At 42.2% G+C, this 22,251-nt stretch overlaps 1 protein-coding gene across 2 annotated transcripts in view; it reads right to left on the bottom strand.

The window, feature by feature from the left end:
- Positions 1-22,251, bottom strand: part of slc9a1a (solute carrier family 9 member A1a) — a 58,601-nt gene that overhangs the window by 12,276 nt on the left and 24,074 nt on the right. For both annotated transcript variants that reach the window (XM_048260331.1, XM_048260332.1), the window contains exons 4-6: positions 20,042-20,259; positions 17,621-17,823; positions 1,377-1,466 (exon numbers count right to left, since the gene is read on the bottom strand). In XM_048260331.1, coding sequence (XP_048116288.1) covers positions 1,377-1,466; positions 17,621-17,823; positions 20,042-20,259 — 511 coding nt within the window. The remainder of the gene's footprint in view (positions 1-1,376; positions 1,467-17,620; positions 17,824-20,041; positions 20,260-22,251) is intronic.

Raw genomic sequence — 22,251 nt, 5'->3', positions numbered from 1 at the left:
GTGATTCCCCTCCAGCTCAATTCCTCTTACTACAACAAAACACAAATCAGCTCTGCTGTGATTCTCTGTGTGCTATTCTCTGCCCTATAACGTTGTCAAAGCCACAGTTCCAAACACAGCAGTGTTTTGTGAGCCCAGGTTAGGGTTAGGTTAGGTTTTCTGAGTGTGACGTATGGTGGAGGAAAGCATGCTGGGAAGATTTTCTTTTTGTCCTCTGGGGATGCTGTGACTCATCAGTTTTTATCCCCAGGACAAAAGATGGGCTACAAGGAGACTGTGTGTGTGTGTGTGTGTGGGAGGGTGCCATCCTCTACAGTCAAACGCAGACCTTTCTTCAACTGCAGAGGTTGCCCTTTAAGGAGACGCAAAGCGCACAAAGGCCCACAGATATCCAGAGAGAAAGACAGACTATGCGTATGAGTGAGAGTCTGTGTATAAGTGTCTGTGTGTGTGTGTGTGTGTGTGTGTGTGTGTGTGTGTGTGTGTGTGTGTGTGTGTGTGTCTCCCTAAGACCAGCCACACTGGCACAAGGCCGGGCAGCCTCTACGATGAGGCGAGTAAAATGGTGCAAAACAAACTGAACTGATTCTTGCCTGAAAATTCAGGTGCAATACGGCAAAGCAACCTGCAGAGGGCAGTGAAATGCATATAAATACACCCGCAATGGATGACTCATGACTAGATTCAGTTTCTCAGTTTCTGGCTTCCTTAAGATATAATGTGCAGTAAAATCTCTATAAGGCAATATAGGACGAGTTGAGAATTGCATTTCATAAGTAGAGGCTTGTAATCTGCATCATAAATTACACTTTGACTTTTTGCAACCACTGTGGAAGTTTGTTAATAGGCCTACACGCCAGGTATCGGCTAGAACAAGGTAGCGAAGGAGTTTCTCAGACATTCGTCATGACAGAGCCAGCGAAAAAGAAGCAAAAACCGAAAAAAAAAAAAAAAACAGCGAGGAAATTGCCAATACTGCATAGTTTCTCTTTAATAGGCCTATACCTATTTTTCATCTGTCTGTCTATGCTGTCTATGTATGTCTATGCTGTCTATTTACAGTATGTCCACCTGTTTAATTTGCATTTTCCTCTATGTTTGCACATTGAGCTTGGGAAAACAGCATTTTGTTAAGTGACTTTGAGTTTTCCATTGCCTGAATACGTTCTCCAAAGAATGACATTTGATGAGAAAAGGTGGTAAGAAGGCATGGGAACAGACAAGGAAATAAGGGAGTCAATGAGAGGAGAGGAAATAAGAAAAGAGAAGAGGAGTGAAGAGAAGAAGAGAGGAAAGGAGAGGAGAGAAGAGGTTAGAAGAAAAGAGAAGAGGAGAAAAGAGAAGAGAAGAGAAGAGTGGAGAGAAGAGGAGAGCACCTGTGTGTGGATCTCTTCATTGATTGAACGCTTGGTTTCTTGCTTCTTCTTCACAGCCAGCAGGTCCACTAGGGGCCGAATGGTCATGCCCTATAAAAGAGGGGGGGGGGGGGGCATCAGTGCTGATCACACCAACTTTAGTTCCTTACAGAAAAAAAGCAGCAACAAGAACAAGTACTGCAAGGTCGTGTAGTGTCAGCAGTGCAGTGGTATTCCTCAACCGCACCGCGGCGTTTCTTTGTCAGCTGTGCAGAGGACATCCAAAGGAGGGTTTCCTGTATGTGTCTGGAGTGGCAAAATGTCACATGCCCTGGAGGACAGAATCATATGCAACCATATGCAGTCTGAACACACACACACACACACACACACACACACACACACACACACACACACACACACACACGCCTGCCAAAACTGTTAGCTCACCCTGGAGCCTGTATACTCCACCACTTAACTATCCCCATCAGGATGCATGTGGTACAAACATCACACAACTGGGTCATAATACTCCAGAGTCAGGGCACGCAATCAACTGGAACTTTCCAGCTTTCATTACATTACACATGCACACTCAGATAGCTAAGCTTACTCAAAGGGTTCAACACTCTGCCCTTATAGCCTCTTACATGTGGCCTCTGCAAAGGATTCAACACTCTGCCCTTATAGCCTCTTACATGTGGTCTGCCTACTTCCACAGGCCGCCAGTATGCTTGAGTGTGCAACAGCAGCTCATATGTTTAATACCACAGAGAATACTGCATGAGGATCTGTCACCATTAGTCATTTTTTGAAATGCAACTGTGTCACTCTCTAAAGTGACACAGTTGAATAAATATACAGGTGAGAAATGCCATGTCAGGGTCACCCTGAAGGACATGCACACACTCACACACAAACACAGAGAGAGAGAGAGAGAGAGGGTGTCATCCCTGTTTTGCTTTGCTCCTTACAGTAAATTCCTTGTGGATAAATAAAGTATCTCTATCTATGTATCTATTGAGAGATACCCATGGTATCCTCACAGTGTGTGTGTGCAGTCAGGTGACAGGTATAATAATAATAACTAGAAAAGCATTTCCTGAAGGAAATACAGTGCATGAAAATGCAAAAATATGATGTAAAATATCATACAGAGTAAAAACAAACTATATTGGTTGCTAGGTAGATGAGGTTTAATATAGTTGGAATGACTGAACAGTTAAATAAGTGGATAGTTTAAATGGTTAAATTATTTAGGTAGATAGTTGGCGATAACTGACACTTGGAATGGCTCTAATGTTTGCTAGCAGTTATGCTAACTATGTTAACAAAGATAATAATGTTAACCAAGTATGCTAACTAGCATCTTAACAATGTTAAAATGCTAAGTATGCTAACCATGTGACTTAGCTAACTTAGCTAATCATTTTTAGCAGTTTTACTAAAATGCTAACTCAGCATCTTTAACATGCTAACTTTCTTAACCATGTGACTTAGCTAACTTAGCTAATCATTATAAGTAGTTTTGCTAAAATCTTAAGCTAGCATCTAACATGCTAGCATGCTAACTTTACTAACCATGTGACTTAGCTAACTTTAGCTAATCATTATAAAGTAGTTTTCTTAAAAATCTAACTAGCATGCTAACATCTTTAGCATGCTAACTATCTTAACCATGTGACTTAGCTAACTTAGCTAATCATTTTTAGCAGTTTTACTAAAATGCTAACTAGCATGCTAACATGCTAGCATGCTAACTATCTTAACCATGTGACTTAGCTAACTTAACTAATCATTTTTAGCAGTTTTGCTAAAAATCTAAGCTAAAAGCGTCTTAACATCTTGCATGCTAACTATCTTAACCATGTTACTTAGCTAACTTAGCTAACTAGCTACAGTGGGTAGGAGTCATAGTTGATGACAAGTAACAGTTACAATGGCTGAACAGTTAAAAAGTTCAGTAGTTTAAAGCGTTAAATTGTTTAACAGTGAAATATTGTAGTGAGGACTTTTATTTTGGAAACAGTTTTTGGCAGAGGAAGCAGTTGAACAGGATGTGTAGTCTTAATAGGGCCAGTTTGTATGCTTAAAGCCTGAGACTGGCAGTTGGTCCAGGTGGCCCGAACACCTGCCATAGGATTCTAATTGCTTAACTTGGCTCTATTGTGATGTCATCAGCCCATGTTAAGTCTATGGGGAAATTTTGACTAGTTTTTTAATTAATAGTTTAAAAAGTATAAAAGTTACAAAGTTGAAAAATACAAAGCCCACATGTCCTAAGTAAGACCTACGTAACATAGTTTGAATGAAGTTTCACGTTACCGGTTTTAAGCTGCATTAACTCTGCGTTAGAAGAAGAAGAATAAGAAGAAGAAGAAGAAGAAGAAGAAAAAGCCTTGGAATAACAGTACAGTGCATTTTCATGCACTGTAAAAAGCCTTGGAATAACAGTACAGTGCATTTTCATGCACTGTAATAATAATAATAATAATAATAACTAGACTGCATTTCCGGCGGGAACTGCGAAAGTGTGCTTGCCCTGGTCCGGTCAGCAGCGTGAGCAGACAGTGGCATACGCTATGCTGAACCTGGCTTGATCCAGGCATTTATGCTTGGTGCCTTTCAGTGTTGGAGCAGTGGCAATATCCCAAAAGCTCTAGGAGAGGGCTATTCAACTATTGGCTTGCGGGTTGAATGTGATTCGTTGGATTTTACCTTTGGCCTGCCTTCGAATTTAGCTTCTATGACTGAGATCAAATCAAATCAATAAAATGACAGCAGTGATTGGCTGCAAAATAAATAATGTCGCGTGTCTTAGCCTCTCAAACTGGGCTATCAGGTAACCTACAGAGGAATTGAAATTATGAAATATGACCAAGGCATTAAAAGCTACTTGTTTGTCAGGATACTTTTTCACTGATTTATTTAAAAAAAATATGAGCTATGAGTGTGAATGTTATATATTCCATCCCACAAATTATGTTTTACTGGTTTATTTGACAAATAATCTATATGGATTTGCTCTATAAAGACCGTATGTCTGCCTGGGGTTGTTTTGAGAGCCTATTGATGTAGCCTATCTCAGAATAAAGGAATACTTCATATTACTCTAAACCACCGAATCTGTAAATCAACTGTATACTACTGTCTACATTGCACTATATTTCTTGACCTGTCTCTGTATGTTTCATCACCTTTCTATACTTTGCCTCACATTGCAACACAGCTCAGATCTTTGGTTGCTATGAAGGCCAGTCGTTCTAAATGGATGGTTGCTATGGCCAAAGGCCAGTTCTATCTCTGCCGTTGTCAAGCGGGCATATAGTAGAATTCTGATTAACCTTATCTTATTTAAAACATCTCTATTTTACTTATCCCACTTCCATACAGTGGGTCCCATTAAGAAGTGGCCACTTCATTCGAGCTTACCGTGATTCACACAGCAGCATTAATAAATTAATCTGTCACCATATGCCTATGCTTACGTTTGCAAAGAAAACATTTTAATTTGATCCACATGAAGCGTTACATTTCATGTACATGTTGACAATGAGTAGGCTAGTTTTGGTTGTTGGTGGTGTTATTGCATCCCTTAGTTATGCCTACAATGCAAGTTCCCTCACGATTGGAAGCTCCTGTAGACAATAGTAGCGCGATTTCAAAACATCGCGTTAGGAGTCCTTGCCACTTCTTTTTAAGCCATCACAGGCGTAGGTGCTACTTTTAGGGCTAAAGCTGCCCGTGAATTACTGTTAGTAAAAAAAAATAGCAGTCCCTAAAGTTACGTGCGGACGAAGTTACGAGTGCAAGCATCTCATATCAAATGACCATGGCATTAGCTAAACAACATAAATCCCAATTAGCAACATAGCACTACATCTCCTCCTCCCTATAGCTAGCCACACAAGAAATTAATGATACTAAATCTCTGCTTAGCATGCTTCTCCGCTTAGCATTCTAATAACAGAAGGGGCACATTTATGTTGACCACTACAACATGACTCATTATGTCTGTAGCGTTAACTGTATAAAACACTTACTTTCATAAAGGGCGACACCATCCAGCACATGGAAACCGATATTTTAGGTTCTTGGCCACAAACTCAAAGCGTGTCTCTCTGGCCCTGTTCTAGAATCTTTGCTCTGAAGGCTGTGTTGCTAAGGCAACATCAAATAAACGAAAATGATAGTCTTTCGGTATTAAATGTATGCGATGTGATTCGAATGGATGTGTGTGGTTTGCAATTAGAATAAACAAGAAATAACATTTCCAATAATTTCCCATGATAAATTACATAATATTTGCACCTTCCTTACTTGGGAATCTCACACATTATTTCAAGTAGGCTACACTAGTGAAATGTAATACAACGTTGCCACCTAAGCGTTCAGATAGTTCTAGGCTATTTAACATTAGCATTGACATTGATTGTTTATTCTTTTCGTCAACTACATGCTTTTAGGAAAACAATCTTTTTATCATAGTACCCTCTTCAATGAGCGATTACCAGCTCGTTTTTGTAACAGAGATAGCTGTTTATTATCCCTAGGTTTACAGAAACACCTATTCATCTTAATACGTAGCCTATGGAGTGCTGCCGACCACTGTTCATTACGGCCCAGAATGCCTTGCATGTCTTTACAACAAAACAACACAGTAAAACCTAAATGCCCGTAAACATATGCATTTGCATACTTGTAACATTTTTAATAATACTCTCCCATCATGATATTTAACAATAATGAAAAATGTAATTTGAATACCGTCAATGTGAAAACAACTCTATTATGTAAGCTATATATACCTACTGTTCTCCTTGCTGTTTCAGTTCGTAAGTCCATACTATCCCATGGCAGAGCAAGCATTTCATGATTGGACAAGGTTGCCTGGAGACATTGTATCTGCTCTGAGACATTGTGCATACATGGAAGGCATTGTGATAGAAGGTGAATGGTGCAAAGGTGAACGGTGTGAGTTACCAAATTCCCGTGGGTGGTTTGCTTTTGGAATATTTCTTTTTTTTTTTTTGCCTATGCACCCTCACACTGGAGTCCCCAGTTCATATACAAAATTTGGTATCGATATGTGACAGTGTTCCTGAGATATGGACGACTTCCTGTTTGGAGCTTGCGCCCGATTTCGTTTGGCTGTGACGGGCAAACGCTTTGAAAAAATCAAAAATCCTTCGCTAACATTTGTGAGGCTTGGTCCAAGGATAATGTACGTCAAGTTTCGTGCCGTTCGGACCAAATTTGTGACCTGTGAAAATTTAGTTTCGCTTTCTGTTCAATCCAATATGGCGGACGAACGGCACGCCCACCTGACGTCATCTTCGCGACCAACTTACACCGGTACTGACCGGACGTTTTAAAGTTGGAACGGTGTCTCTGTCTCAAAGGGCCTAGGCGCTAGGGATGACAAAAAATTAGGGAGACGGGAAAAATAATAATAAAACTTAAGAAGAACAATAAGTGTGCTGCTTTGCAAGCACACTTAATAACAATAAGCTTTATTTGTATAGCACCTTTCATACACAGAATGCAGCTCAAAGTGCTTTACATTTGAAGCATGTAACACAATAATAGTCAGTCAGTCATTATCAATCACTTTTCTTTGCTGTTTCTGATCTACTCAGCAACATATCAAAAATATAGAAAATGACATGTCATAAGACTGGCAGCCTTAACCCTCTTACCCCCCACAAGCACGCCATATGGCAACTGTGGCAAGGAAAAACTCCCATATTCCAGGAAGAAACCTTGAGCAGAACCTGACTTAATAGGGGGAGCCCATCTGCTTCTGGCTGGCTGTGCCCTCCAATAGTAGCAGATGTAGAATAATCTGAAAATGTAGTCTACAGGATAAGATGAGTTAACTAAAAGCTTTCCTGTACAGGTATGTTTTCAGATCTTTTTTAAAAATATTTACTGAACTCGCCTGCTTGATGTACAGAGGCAGGGTGTTCCATAGTTTGGGGGCATAATGGATAAACGCAGCTTCTCCACTTTGTATGTGGAGCACTTTGGGAATGATTAAAAGATTAGAATTGGATGATCTAAGTTTCCTTTGTGGTTGATAAGATATTAAAAGCTCAGAGATATATGAAGGTGCTATGCCATTCAGAGCTTTGTAAGTAATTAACATAACCTTAAAATCAATTCTATAGGAAATAGGGAGCCAGTGCAGTTCAGCCAACACAGGGGTGATGTGTTCTCTCTTCTTAGTCTTAGTTAAAAGTCTAGCCACAGAGTTCTGTATGAGTGCCAATTTCTTTAGATGTTTTTTGGGAAGACCAGTGAAAAGTGCATTACAGTAGTCTAACCTGCTAGTGATAAAGGCGTGAATTAGTTTTTCTGCATCTTGTTGAGTTAAAAGGGCGACTTTGGCAATGTTTCTCAAGTGGAAATAGGCTGTCTGAGTAACTTTACTGATATGGGGCTTAAAAAGTTAACTCTGCATCTAAGATGACACGAGGGCTTGTTACTTTTGGTTTGACCTGGTGTGCCAAGTTCCCCAGATTACTAAGAATAATATCTCGCTTAAGTTTTGGTCCAACCAGAAGTACCTCTGTTTTGTCATCATTTAGTTTCAAAAGTTTTGCTCATCCACTGATTAATGGAGGTTAGGCATGCAGTGAGGGAGCAAAGGCCATCTGGGTTAGTTGGCTCCACAGAAATATAGAATTGGGTATCATCTGCGTAGCTGTGGAAGTTTACATTATGCTGACTTATGACGTTTCCCAATGGAAGCATTGTGATTGTCATCATGTCAGTGTGTGTTGACGTTCCTGGCATCTTGAGTGTGATCCCTTCCAGAGAGAGTTCTTATCTCAAGGGTACCACACCATATGGACACCGCAGGGACACCCTGGCTCCAATAGGGGACCAGTCTGTGTGTGTGTGCGCGTGCATGCGTACGTGTGTGTGTGTGTGTTTGTATGTGTGTGTGTGTGTGTGTGTGTGTGAATGTCTGTGTGTGCGTTTTTTGGTGTGTGTGTGTGTGTGTGTGAATGTGTGCGCGTTTGTTGGTGTGTGTGCGTGTGTGTGTGTGTGCATACGTGTGTGTGTGTGTGTGTGTGTGTGTGTGTATGTGCGTGAGTGTGTGTGCGTTTATGTCTGTGTGTACAAAGAAAAACAAAAAACAAAACATGGCATGGATACAGTTTATTTGCATTTAAATGGAAACATGTAAAAACCAATGGCTTTCTTTTCCCCCAATCACACTCCTCTTCTCTGCACACAGCTCACACAGCTGTGACCCATCAGGGTGTGCAGCAGCCAGCAGCCTCCACACCATGGCTATACAGTTAACCACACAGAGCCCAGTAAAATGAGTATGACTGACAGCCACTGGGCATCAGAATGGATCTCTCTCTCTCTGTCTCTCTCTCGCTTGCTCTCTCTTTTTTTCTTTCTCGTTTTACTCAGGCATGAAAACGGGTCAGGGGTGAAAAAGGTGAGAAGGGTGCGCGAAGAGGGAAATGGCCGTTTCATAGCAAGTGAGTGACATTGTTGCCAATAGTGCATAGCTTCCATGGAGTATGAAGTTGCCTAAAACCAGAGATTTAGAAAGAAAACAAACTACAAAATGACTAATTTTTACAAAAAATATGCGTAAAACTTGCGCACTATGTAGCAAAAGGTGTGCACACATGGGCGGATTATGGATTATCTGATGTGAAATGGGCCCCCCAGGCACAGATGTGAAATGGGCCCCACACTTCAAAAGGTTGGTAACTCAGCATGCTCCCCCAGAAGAATTTTTTTTTAAAATAACGCCTTAAATAACAACTTCTGGTGAGATTTTTGGAAAGAAGCATTAACACTTTGAGACCTTGAATTTGTCATTGTATACATCCTATATCTTGTTTTTGTTTATTTTCCAGGACAGTCTGGGATTTGTACCCATCTAGCATAGCTTATGAAATAACTTTTGATATTTAGGTGGTATAGATTGGAATTTTCAAATATAATAATCTTGACGGTGGGATATTCTATGGCTCACCAATATACGAAATATATGTACTGAGTGAGACAAATATTTTATTTGGCTAATTGCTTTTTTCACTTGAGTAGCCTATTGCCACTGAACCATTGGATCAAGAATGGGCATGCCGAGACCAACTTTTTATTTTTTTATTAGGACAGCAAGTTCATTATTTTGGGTTGCTATTATGGTGGTTGGCAGCTCATTGTCTGCAGCAGTCCTGTATCTTTAGAAAAAAAATATGTGTAGTATACCCGCTCAAATTGACACTCATTGATAATAAGCTAATTTCATTCATTGTTAACATGGTCCGTGGAGGCTCAGACGGGTGTCCCGGGACCTGATGAACACGCCGCTAAAAAGCACAAACGAGTGCGAAAGTTGCAGCCATGACGATAGGGAAAATGCAGGCAGCCACAAGAGTGATAGGTCGTATAAAATGAACGTTGCTGATGTCTGGGTTACACAAAAGCTACAACGACACTTCATTATGTTTTCTTATGTCCGACAGTTAAGTTTAGTTTATAAATAGGAAAATAATTTTGCCATAAAGTAAGCTAGGCCTACGGCGTTACAAGTGTTTGTAGAAAGGCCTGATTTACACAAACTGTTAAAGTGCCATAAGTAGGCTGGTTTACCAAAATGACAAACAGTTGAATTTCTGAATAAAAATAATTTTGGTGCAGTTTTGACATCTTAAACGTGTAACCCCACATAAGCGCATAATGTGGTTGCAGGGAGGCAGGGCCGCGTTTGGGCATTGGGCAAAGGGGCTGCTGCCCCGGGCCCCGGCCACTAGGGGGCCCCGGCGCGGGACATTTAAAAAAGAAAACAAGTGTCTTATCGTCATCTGTCTTTGCCCGTATCAATGCATGCTATCACAGACAACAATGACTTTGCATGAGACAATTAGGAAATATGAAAGCGGATCTCGAAAAAAGAGAGAGCTTCAGCCAGACGTTCTCAGTAAGGCGCGCCAAAACCACGGCCGTACGCACTGTGCGTATCAGCCAGGCTACTCAACAACGACAGAGAATTTCCCCTGTGTGCGTGTATTCACACCAAATTGGCCTAGGCTACCATAACTTCTCAACTCTGCACAGTAGCCTATTCCATTAACTGCATGCCAGTAGGTTATTTACAACTTTCTGTAAAGTAAAGTTTGTAACGTTATCAAAATCAACTTAATGCAGAACTATGCACGCGCGCACCTTTTGTTTGAGCAGGAGAGATACACACATAGGCATGCTACAGAAGTTGTAGGTTAGCTTGTTGTTTTCTATTACTATCTATGCTGGTTATCAGCACACAATGGTATGAGCTAATTCATTAACTCGAGACTCATCATGGATATACTGTAACACGTTTTTTTAAACAACGAAAACAGAAAGGATGGAGACAGCAAAGTGAGAGGAGTTATTTCAAATGGGCAAGCCGCAAGCACAAGGTAGGCAAGATTATTGCTTGTCAAAACGTTAGGCTAGCATTACCACTGTTTATCCTTCGCTAGAACAAAATTAGGTAACTACAAAGTTGTCCAAATAAATAGGTCGTTGTTAGGCATTGTTGTTATAAAGATATTGCATGTGGATGTTATTAGCCTACTACAGTAGGCTACTTTTTAACTGACCAATGCAGGAACCTAACCGGGAAAAATATTATCAAAGCGTTGAAAGTTAGGTGTGTGCGTACCATCGCATTCATTCCTGCAGGCGCCCTGTCCACTTTTTTCAAAACAAGGATCAAAATAGTGATAAGTCCACGTCTAGGCATACTACCCCTGTCCCTGACAACGTTACCGTTATCGGCTACGATATTTGAAAAAAATTGCCCAGATCCGTTTATTGGATGCCACGGATGTCTATCAAATGCGTCTGTGCATAGCTAATCATCGTCTTGCTTTTCCCCCTGTTCTGTGATTGGTTCCCTATCTCAGGCAAAAATTTGCTCCATGGTCTCCAGGCTGCCTTAGCAGCGTGAATCAAATCGCGCGCAAGGCAGCATGGGAACACCCAGGCTACTACGACACCCCCCTTGTTTGTATTTGATGTGATTGGGCTGTGTGCGTGCGCTAGACTGCGTGTTTCAATGTATTTGACGTCGTGGCTGGCTAGGGCTGCGTGTTACAGTGTATTACAGACAGCGTGTTACAATGCATCATGATGTGGCTGTGTGCGTGCGCGCCAAACTCTAGGCTACAATGTTTCATGAGTTCAGAGTTCGGGAGTTGCACATTTTAGTCTGACCTGGGTACCACTGGAAGTTTTCAAGCCTTAGTTGAAGTAATTGATGGTAATAATGTAATATTTCATGGTTGATTTTTTTGTGTGCATTGCCCCATTATCTGCATTATAAACATTATCTGCTCATCCCTCCCTGCCTCCTTCGACCCCCTCCAATTTGCTTACAGAGCCAACAGGTCTACAGAGGATGCCATCTCAAACCTCATGCACACCACCTTAACTCACCTGGAGGAGGGGAATGGGAATTATGTGAGGATGCTGTTCATTGACTTTAGTTCAGCATTCAACACGATAGTACCTCTCACCTTGGTCACAAAGATGAAGGCCTTAGGACTGAACACCACCCTGTGTCACTGGATATTTGACTTCCTCACCAACCGTTCACAAGTGGTTAGAGTGGGGGGTCTGACATCTGACTCATTAACCATCAGCACTGGTGCTCCCCAAGGCTGTGTTTTGAGTCCACTGCTGTACAACATCTACACACATGACTGCAAAGCCAACAGTAGTCATACCTCCATCATCAAGTTTGCAGATGACACAGTGATCTTGGGCCTGATTAGTAACAACAATGAACAGTTCTACTTGGATCAGGTTGATGAGGTGGCACAGTGGTGTCAATCTAACAGCTTGACACTGAATATCAATAAAACCAAGGAAATGGTAGTGGATTACAGAAGGCAGCAGCAGAACTACAGTTACACCCCACTAATGATCAGCGGGCAACCTGTAGAGAGAGTCACAAGTTTTAAATACCTTGGTGTCCACATTACTGAAGACTTAACATGGACTGTTAACACTCAATATGTTCTGAAGAAGTCCAGACAATCGACTCTACTTCCTTCGTCAGCTAAGGAAATTCAAAGTTTCTACATCCATCATGAAGGCCTTCTACACTTCAGCGGTTGAGAGTGTTCTAACTGGTAGCATCATCACCTGGTATGGGAACTCCACAGTTAGAGATTGTAGTACTCTGCAGAGAGTAGTGCGCTCAGCTGAACGTACTATAAGAACTCAACTCCTTGCTCTACAAGATATCTATTCCAGAAGAGTACTCCTAAGAGCCCAAAAGATTCTGAAGGACTCTTCTCATCCTAACAATGGATTATTCCTACCGCTGAAATCAAGAAGACGCCTATGTAGTCACAAAGCCAGAACTGAGAGACTCAGGAGAAGTTTTTTATCCCCAGGCCATCCGAACTCTGAACTCACACTATACTGACTTTGCACACATTCACTCCTCAGCACTCTCAAACATTTCCCAACTCTGAACTCACACTATACTGACTTTGCACTCATTCTCCTCAGCACTCATGACCCCCACACACACACACACACCCACACACACCTACAAGACTTTTAGCACTTTTACATCCCTCTCCTATGCTACAGACCTTTTATTTATTTTCTTATTTCATCACCACGTCAAAACACACACACACACACACACACACACACACACACACACACACACACATATCTGACTTTCTCCAACTTTTGCACACTTTTTTTATTTATTATTTTTGATTTCTCCTCCATCTACCCATGTCCTTGATTGCCTAGCCTTTCTGCCCCCCACCCCCATCCCCAACACACACACTTACATCATCACTGTCATCACTTCACATACATACAGCACACTGCTTGCTACAGTAAGCCTCCTCTACATACTTGCTGCACACTGCCCCCACATACACAACACATTGTCTTCAGGATCTTCTCCAACACACATCCTCTACATACTTACAGCACACTGCCCCCCACCTACCCACACACACACACTACACACACACACACACAGTCACTGCTCCACTCCCCTCCCGCCCACACACACATCTTCACTGTCATCACTCACATACATTACATACAGTACTCTGCTTGCAATAGTAAGTCCCTGCCCCCCTACATACACAGCACATTATTTCATCAGGAAGCTTCTCCAACACACATCCCCAACATACTTACAGCACACTGCCCCCCCCCCCCAATACACAGCACATTGTCTCATGAGGAAGCTTCTCCAACACACATATTGCACACTGCCCTCTCCCCACATACACAGCACACTATCCCATCTCCCTGTCATCCCCCAACACACACACCAAGACCCTGGCAGTTGGGTTAGCCCCTTGAGCCGTGGATCTGCCCAAGGTTTCTTCCTTGGTAAGGGGTTTTCCTTGCCCCTGTTGCTCTTGGGTGCTCCTTGTTGGTGCCCCCACCCAATCCCAATCCTCCCCCACCTTTTTATGCAGCCCTTGCCACTTAATCTACTAAACCCCTCTTCTACTGCACTTTTACCCCTGCACTTTTCCCCCCCCCATTAATGCACAAATAGGCTGACACCAGACATAATTTCACTGCATTTCTTACTTCCAGTAACTATATGCATGTGACAATAAACTTCCTTGTATCCTTGTATCCTTGTATCCTTGTATCCCCATGTTTGTAGGCTACTTGTTTTTTGTATGTTGGTACAATTGTGTTATTATGTTGGTTATACGGTTCCACCATATAAATGCAAATTTCATTTTTACATTATGTCTGTCATAATTTAATTGCCTCTCTCTCTCTCTGTCTTATGTATATTGATAATAATAATAATGGGGGGCCTCTGCCCCGGGCCCCAGATGACCTTAACCTGGCCCTGCAGGGAAGGAGATGTCCTATTTTGGAATTTTACCCGGATACAACGAACACTATTTTTTGATGGATGGTGGCTATTTATGGTTTTGATTTTGCTGGTGAGTGGTGCGCTAGTTCTGAACCCTGCGAGATATCCTCTCGTATGCCTGCGTGTTCTCTAATAATTATGCAGATACCTTGACATCCCTAGTAATATTTCTGCGTGAGAAATGCAAGGTGTGGCGTGTGAGCGTGTGAACTTGTTGAATTGCATTGCGTGAGACTTGAGAACCCTGGTTCACATTACATGTCAAACCATGTAGACACAGACTAGGCCTACTGATCAGGCCACTGAACGTTTCTTAAAAGATAGTCAAAGCGTGTGAACTTGTTGAATTGCGTGTGTCTCACGCCCATTGCGTGAGACTTGAGAACCCTGCACATTACATGTCAAACCCTGTACACACAGACTAGGCCTACTGATCAGGCCACTGAACGTTTCTTAAGATAGCATTACCATGTCAAACGCTGCTTTTGTCTCTGAACTCGACAAAACACACCAGCCCAGTTTAGGAGCATTTAATTAAACTCTATCAGAATAAATTATACTCAATCAGAATACTGAGTAGTTATTTTCTGATAAACATTAAAAACTGTCCGTAGAGAGGTTGAGTCGACTGCATGCAGCCCCCGACGGCAGCTAAGTGTCTGGATGCAGCCCGGCTACTTTGTTTCTTTTTTGGCGTTCTATAATTAGTATGAATATGCACTGATTTTAGCTCATTTTCATTAATTCCTTGACATGGCTGATGTAGCCTACTGGAACCCCAACACGCCGCTAAAAAGCAAAAGCGTCTATGCAGGTACCGGGAGGAGTGGGTGGGGAGGTACCCGTGGATTGACAAAGCCTTAAACGACGAGATGAAAGTGTGTAGAAGAGAGTTTGGTGTTTCTCACGTTTTTGCACTGTTACGCAGTCATTGTTTTTTTTTTTTCCCCACAATGACATTTTGAGTTCATGATTTTTCTGTTGTATTTTGAGGCAGACTTGATGTTTGAATAAAAATGTGTTTTGGTACAGGTTTGAAAATTAATTATCTTTTATAAGTCTATGTAGGCTGTGTAGTGTAGTGGACAGGTAAGTGGAGTTGGGGTGAGTGATGGCTATCAGTCTGAGGGCTCCTCAAACATGTTTTAGAAACATCTCAATGTACAATGTATAATATACATTCTTTTACGCTATTATATTCTATGAACTTTCTTTTAACTATTATGTAATTTTTAGTTTATTAATTTAATCATTCAATTGCTCTGTACATAAAATTAAGTATGAAATAATGCCTTATATCCATCTGTGTGTGTATGTGTTAGAGAATGTGTTCGATTTGACAACACTCCTTCCCTTGCTGAGATATAAACCAGCCAAGCAGTTTTAATAGTGGACAACTCTGTCACACATTATGGAGAACCTTATGAACAAACACACCATTAGCCGATTTCACATGTGTATCACCACACCACAGTGTAACCACTGTGTAAACCACTGAAACTTCAAAGCTGTAGCTATTTGCCAGCTGTCCACTGTCAACAAACAGATCAATTAAAGAAGCAGTGCATTTTCAAAATGTCTATGTAAATTTTACCAAGGTGCAGGTTGAAGATATAAACCTAGTTGTAGAAAGTCACTCCTCTACAGCACAGTCTACAAGAAGGACAGGAAGAGGCAAACACTTTACCCAGACCAGGAATTATTAACTATTAAACGCAATCAATTAGCATCCATATAGACTCCTGTCCTCCATGACGGAGTGGAAGCTTTGTGATTATCATCGAGATGGAGCACCTTGTGTAACTTGTGTGACCTCGGGCAGTATGGCAGGACTGAAATCACCTCTTACCATAACAGCCTGGCACAGATAAATAAATCATTTGGCTCAGCTGCTGCTACTGAAAGGCTTTATTTTGGGCAAAGCCCTTTTCACTTCAACAACCCCTCACACAAGGCCAGTGTCAGATGAACACACACACAGGACTAATTCAACACACAGGTTTATAAACTCTGATGTAGTGTAGTGGATTGGTACAATCTTGACGAGTGTGTGTGTGTGTGTGTTCATAAGGGCTGCAACTAACAATTATTTTCATAGCCAATTAATCTGATTGTTTTTTTTTCTTCAATTTAATTGAGTAGTTTTTTGATCGATACAATGCCAAAAAATTTTGATGTTTAGATATTTAGCTTTTTAGCTCACGGTCATAGAAGACCAAGTAAAGCAGAAAAGAGATGAAATCAAATAATTTTGTGGTAATTTCCTTAAAAACATGACACAAACATATTAATTACCATTAATTAGCTGACAACTAATCAATTAATCGTTGCAGCCTTAGTGTATCCACACATGTTTGTGTGTGTGCGTGTGTGCGAGTGTGTGTGTGTGTGTGTGTGTGTGTGTGTGTGTGTGTGTGTGTGTGTGTGAGTGAGTGCGTGCGTGCGTGCGTGTGTGCGTGCATGCGTGGTAACTGAGAACAACTGCAGTGGGGGTACTTATTCATACCAGAGCAGCGTGTGCACCAAAGCCAAAGCCCAGAACAGGAAGAGACATGAAGGGTGGAGTGGCCACTACAAAGGCTTCGTGCATGTTAACACACCACATAATACACCACTCCTCCTCAAAATAGCCACGCTAACTCCATGGGCCACAACAGGCTGCAGGGAGCAGCGCTCACCACAGCGTTCTATGACAACAACCAATCTGCGTCAACTGTTTCTACTCAAAGTAGGTGTCATAGAATCAGGGCAACAGGTACGCATCTTTTCTGACCACTACTGGACAAAAACACTAAGCTGTAAACTCAAAAACACACAGCTGGCCAATGTCATTCTCTTTAAATGTACAATTGAATGACAAGCCCACCCATCTCCATGAAGGTTACAACCAATGTGATATGTTTCTACACACTTCAACATGCTTAAACTGACACGGCCCTATGCAAATGTAACGGATGCCAGCTAGCTTAGCTGTGCTTGTGGAACGTTGGTAAACCTCACTCCCTGACGCCTCAAGAGTGCTGCTGGCATGCGAGCCAGTAGCCTGGGCTATTGGCTCAATTGTTAGCGTGCTCGCCTCCCGATCCGAGGTGCTGCTGTTCGCGGGTTCGAGTCCGGGCGTTTGCAGGATGGAATCGTGCAGGTTCAACACAATGCAGGTTACACAAACAGATCTGACATTTAGCATTTGTGTGCACCGAGTCTGTGAATGCCAAACAGATCACTCACTAAGACAGGCTTTGTTATTTCCGTGTTTGACAATGTGGGTGTATGTGTATGCATGTCTGTGTCTGTGTGTGCGTGTGTGTGTGTGTGTGTGTGTGTGAGAGAGAGAGAGAGATAGAGACTCTGATGTACTCACCTGCACAAACACAGTGAAGAAGATGACAGTGATGATCGCTGTCAGGAACATGTCTCTCATGGGAAAGTGGACTTTATCCAGCAGGTAACCCAGAGAGAAGGCAATTGCCCCTCGTAGGCCACCGTAGGCGATAATGAACTGGTCCTTGGTGGTGAGTTTGACGATACGGAACTTGTTGATGACAAAGGTCAGGCCAACCACCCCTTGGGTTAAAGAGAAATTTAATTTGGGTTAATATAACAGTTTCAATTGAACAAGCAAAGATCTACTTTGGTGTACAGGGCCATTCACCACAGGAAGCATAACTATAACCATAACTATAACCATAACGATAAAAGCGTCCACACTGACCAACGTTAAGAAAAGTCTATTTATGAGTCTATTTATGATGAAACATATGTTGATGAATGTGATGGCAAAAATGTTATGGATTACGATTGGTGGTCAGCTTTTTATCGTTTGCAAAATTGTTCTGAAAGTGATCCCCAACGATATCCTTCTTCATATCCTCATAGTTATAGTTTATGTGTAGAGGTTTTCATTCATTTCATGCTAAAACGATTTTTGCTTTGCCGTTATTGTTATAGTTATCACTCTTGGTGTGAACGGCCCTTAACACTTGAAGGACACAATGGGACTTAAAAACAGTCTTTCCTACAGTACTACGGATGACTACCTGCAATGACTTTGATGCATCTAATGTGTATTTCCACTTAGAAAATCCACTTTTTCTAAGCAGACTATGAATCACTACATCACTATGAATAAACATTTACACTGCACAACTGTGGATATACACTTTGCAGCTCAACAGGTCCTACGCTGATGCTGTGGTGGGGACTACTCTCTCGTAAGTCAAGAAGGCAACCAGTTTGCGTAAGAGCATAAACATGACCTCTTCATGTTTTTACTTCTCTTTGAGATTTCTTAATAATCCAGAGTGAGAAAACTTGTTGAATGTGTGTGTTTCTGAAAGGAAGTGACACACTGACGAAGCTGAAGCCATTTTTTGTTTGCCGTCCCCTGGCTCAACACATGAGCATTCACCTCCGGGTCTAGACAGAAGCCTGCAGCTCTGTTTTCATGGAGGTGAAGAGGAGAACTTGTGTTTATCTCCCGGCATGCTATCCTTACTCAGCCTTCCCCACAGGGTACTCCATGTGTTGAAAGCAATAGCAACAACGCCAGAGACTTAGTTTAGCTATGCGCTAAGTCAGGGGTAGCAATGCTCCAGGTCACAGCTGTTGAGAGAAGAGAGATCTGTGTGCGTGCGTGCGTGTTTGTGAGTTGACTGTCCAGTGTGTGGGAAACATCCCGGGCCGCAATAACCTCAGTGACACCACATGCAGGGAGTACATTAGCTGAGGATTAGTCCTCTGCACACAGGGTCTGCTTCTACGCAGTGTTACTGAGTGGGTAAACGAGGGCTGGACTTCACTTGCTGAATAGTGTGTATGTCTGTGTGTGTGTCTGTGTCTGTGTGTCTGTCTGTGAGAGTGTGTGTGTGTGTGAGTGTGTGTGTATACAACTGTTTTGTAAGTGCCTCACTAAGTGTCTCTGATGGTTCAGTCTCATCCTCTCTTGGTGCCTGTATTTTAATATGTGTAGTATGTGACAGTATGTGACAGTCACACTGATTAGACTGGGAAAACTGGGCATTGCTGCCAGATGCATGTTGTTCTGGCCTCTGTGCAGTCCTCTATGCCATGAAGTCAGCAGGGTCCCTTTATATGCAATTGGCACGACAGCTACGGTGACGGTTCAGTTACGACATGAACAGGCCTACACAATATACAAAACGTGTGGGAACACACAGATTATTTAGCTTGTTTAGCATCACACTTAGTTTCTCTCTATGTTTCAGTCTACAAATTACAAATATCATGTGTACACCACCTCCAGAACATACCATGCATGCACACATGTCTCACCTCCAGACTATGCACTACAAACATGTCTCACCTCCAGACCATACCATGCACTACAAAAATGTCTCAACTCCAGACCATGCACTACAAACATGTCTCACCTCCAGACCATACCATGCATGCACACGTCTCACCTCCAGACTATGCACTACAAACATGTCTCACCTCCAGACCATACCATGCACTACAAAAATGTCTCACCTCCAGACCATGCACTACAAACATGTCTCACCTCCAGACCATACCATGCATGCACACGTCTCACCTCCAGACTATGCACTACAAACATGTTTCACCTCCAGACCATGCCTGCACACACCATGCACTACAAACATGTCTCACTTGACTGACACCAGTAGCCTACAATAAGAGTATGTCCTCAAACAATAACCCATGACATCACACACACTACACTCACATTTCACACATACACACACACACACAGACACAGACCCCCCCACACACACACACACACACACACACACAGACTCACCGAGAACTCTGGCAACTAGAGACAGGAGAACTGTAGATGTGACAAAGGTCCAGTTCCAGTTATGGTCCCCGGCAACAGTGGACACACCCAAGAAGATGAAGATCAGCGTCTCGCTCACGCTGCTCCACATCTTCAGGAAATACTTGATGGTAGTGTGGGACTTGTGGGATATGTTGGCCTCCACGTAGGGTCGCATCACCACTCCGCAGGCAATCAGCCTATGAGGCAGAGAGAGAAGCACACCATGTAAAGGTAAGGAAGCCGAAGAAAATCATGTCAACATTTATCAATACACTTGGACACACACAGACACAGACAAACAAACAGACACACACACACAATCACACACACAGTACATATACTCATAAAACATTATTATCATTATATCATAAAAGCACTCTTAAACTAATGGAAATGAGGCAGCTGTCATAGTATACACAACTCTGTGTTTGAGCATGTACGTGACCACTTACACATGCATCAAGTTACACGGTAACATAGATGCTGGCCATCTGTATCCCATAATCTAGAATTATGACTCAGTGAACCATGACAGATACTGTAAGTAGCAGGCATGGTGCATGCTTATAAAATTAGCATGTGTACTTTTGTTAATTAGGGCCACGGGGGAAAGTAGCCATATCCTTAACAGTAGGTTTGTGGAGGTGCATTTACCCTTAATACAAGAAAATACTTTTCCTTCCCAATCCCTCATTTTGTGTCAGTGAATAAAAGAGCTGTATAGTATAGAAGACCTGTCTGTGTAAGATGCACACGTGCCACGGTGTCAGTTAAGTCCACTTGGCACAAGTTAACAGTGGCGCAGTGCTTAAATGCATGTAGGTGACCAATTAAAGGTAATTATAAAGCAAGATACCAGACATCCTTAATTTCTGTTCCCTTGACAATCGGTCATTCCTCAATCCACAGAAAACAGTGGTGTGTGCCGTATGCAGACAGGTATGTGCTGTATTTATGATGCATGTATTTAAAATACTGTATGTATTTCAAATAAAAAAAATAATATTTTGTAATTTGTATTTTATTGGGTTGAAGAAAATGGCTACGTATTTTGTATCAAAATACTTCATAGGTCTTTTAGTCTAAAAATACTGCCAAATATTTGTTTTATTAAAAGCAATATATGTGGTTACAAACGATGAATGTAGCCTCTCACTGGTGCTGACTTAATCATTTGACCATTGTTGTGGTCAGAATATTGAGATTCAGGAAGATGATCCAGTGCAAGATGAGTAATGCTCACACACACAATACACTCACTCAACCACACTTTTTTTCAAAGGCTGAGAGAGAGAGAAAAAGAGAATGTAAGAGAGAGAGAGAGATGTAAAGGGAGAAAGAAAGAAAGGCTGAGAGAAAGAGAATGTAAGAGAGAGAGAGAGATGTAAATGGAGAGAAAGAAAGTAAAAGGGAAACAATGAGTTTGTGGGAGAGAGAGACGGAGAGTAGCAGTGACTACTGTCACAACTTCAGGAGAGAGAGAGAGAGAGAGAGAGAGAAAGAGAGAGAGAGTGGAATACGATGTAAACACCATGGCTGGATTCACACTGCTAACAGAGCCATTAGTCTGAGGAGGTGGAAGAACACGCAGCTCTGCAGATGACTGGCTGCTCCTCTCCTCCCAGGTCACATGACCAGTGACCTCAGCAGCTTCCCTGTCTGTCCACTCACTTCTGCATCAACAACCGAGCATCAGACTGACTGACAGCCTATATAATATTGTGTCACCACTGTGTTGTATCCATGCACCCACAAACTGGATCTTGTCCATGGTGTCTGTCTACCTGCTTAGGGTCTTTAGCATACCAGTCTCACACACTCCCGACACATGACAAGGCATGGGTCCTTCTCCACAAGACGAGAACCTTAGAATGGCTTGGTCAAGGTGACATAACCATGTCATAATCATATTGAAACCAACATCCTAATACTCCTTATTAGTCATCCCGTTACCACACACACAAACACACACACACACACACATCCCTGTTCTCACAGAGAGCTTCCCTCTCACTCTGTGCCAACATGCTAAAGAGGAAACAGGCAGTGATGAAACTCGCCTGAGCAGAAATGAACCAATCGAACAGCAACCCCCTTCCTCCTTCCCTGCCTTCCTCCCTTCCAGGCCTTGGGTCTGGGCAGCACATAGAAGACTAATGGCTCATCGGCGGAGAAGGGATAAGAACTGC

The sequence above is a fragment of the Alosa alosa genome, chromosome 13, assembly GCF_017589495.1.
Source record: "Alosa alosa isolate M-15738 ecotype Scorff River chromosome 13, AALO_Geno_1.1, whole genome shotgun sequence".
Classification (NCBI taxonomy): domain Eukaryota; kingdom Metazoa; phylum Chordata; class Actinopteri; order Clupeiformes; family Clupeidae; genus Alosa; species Alosa alosa.
This window is presented reverse-complemented; position numbering and strand designations above follow the sequence as displayed.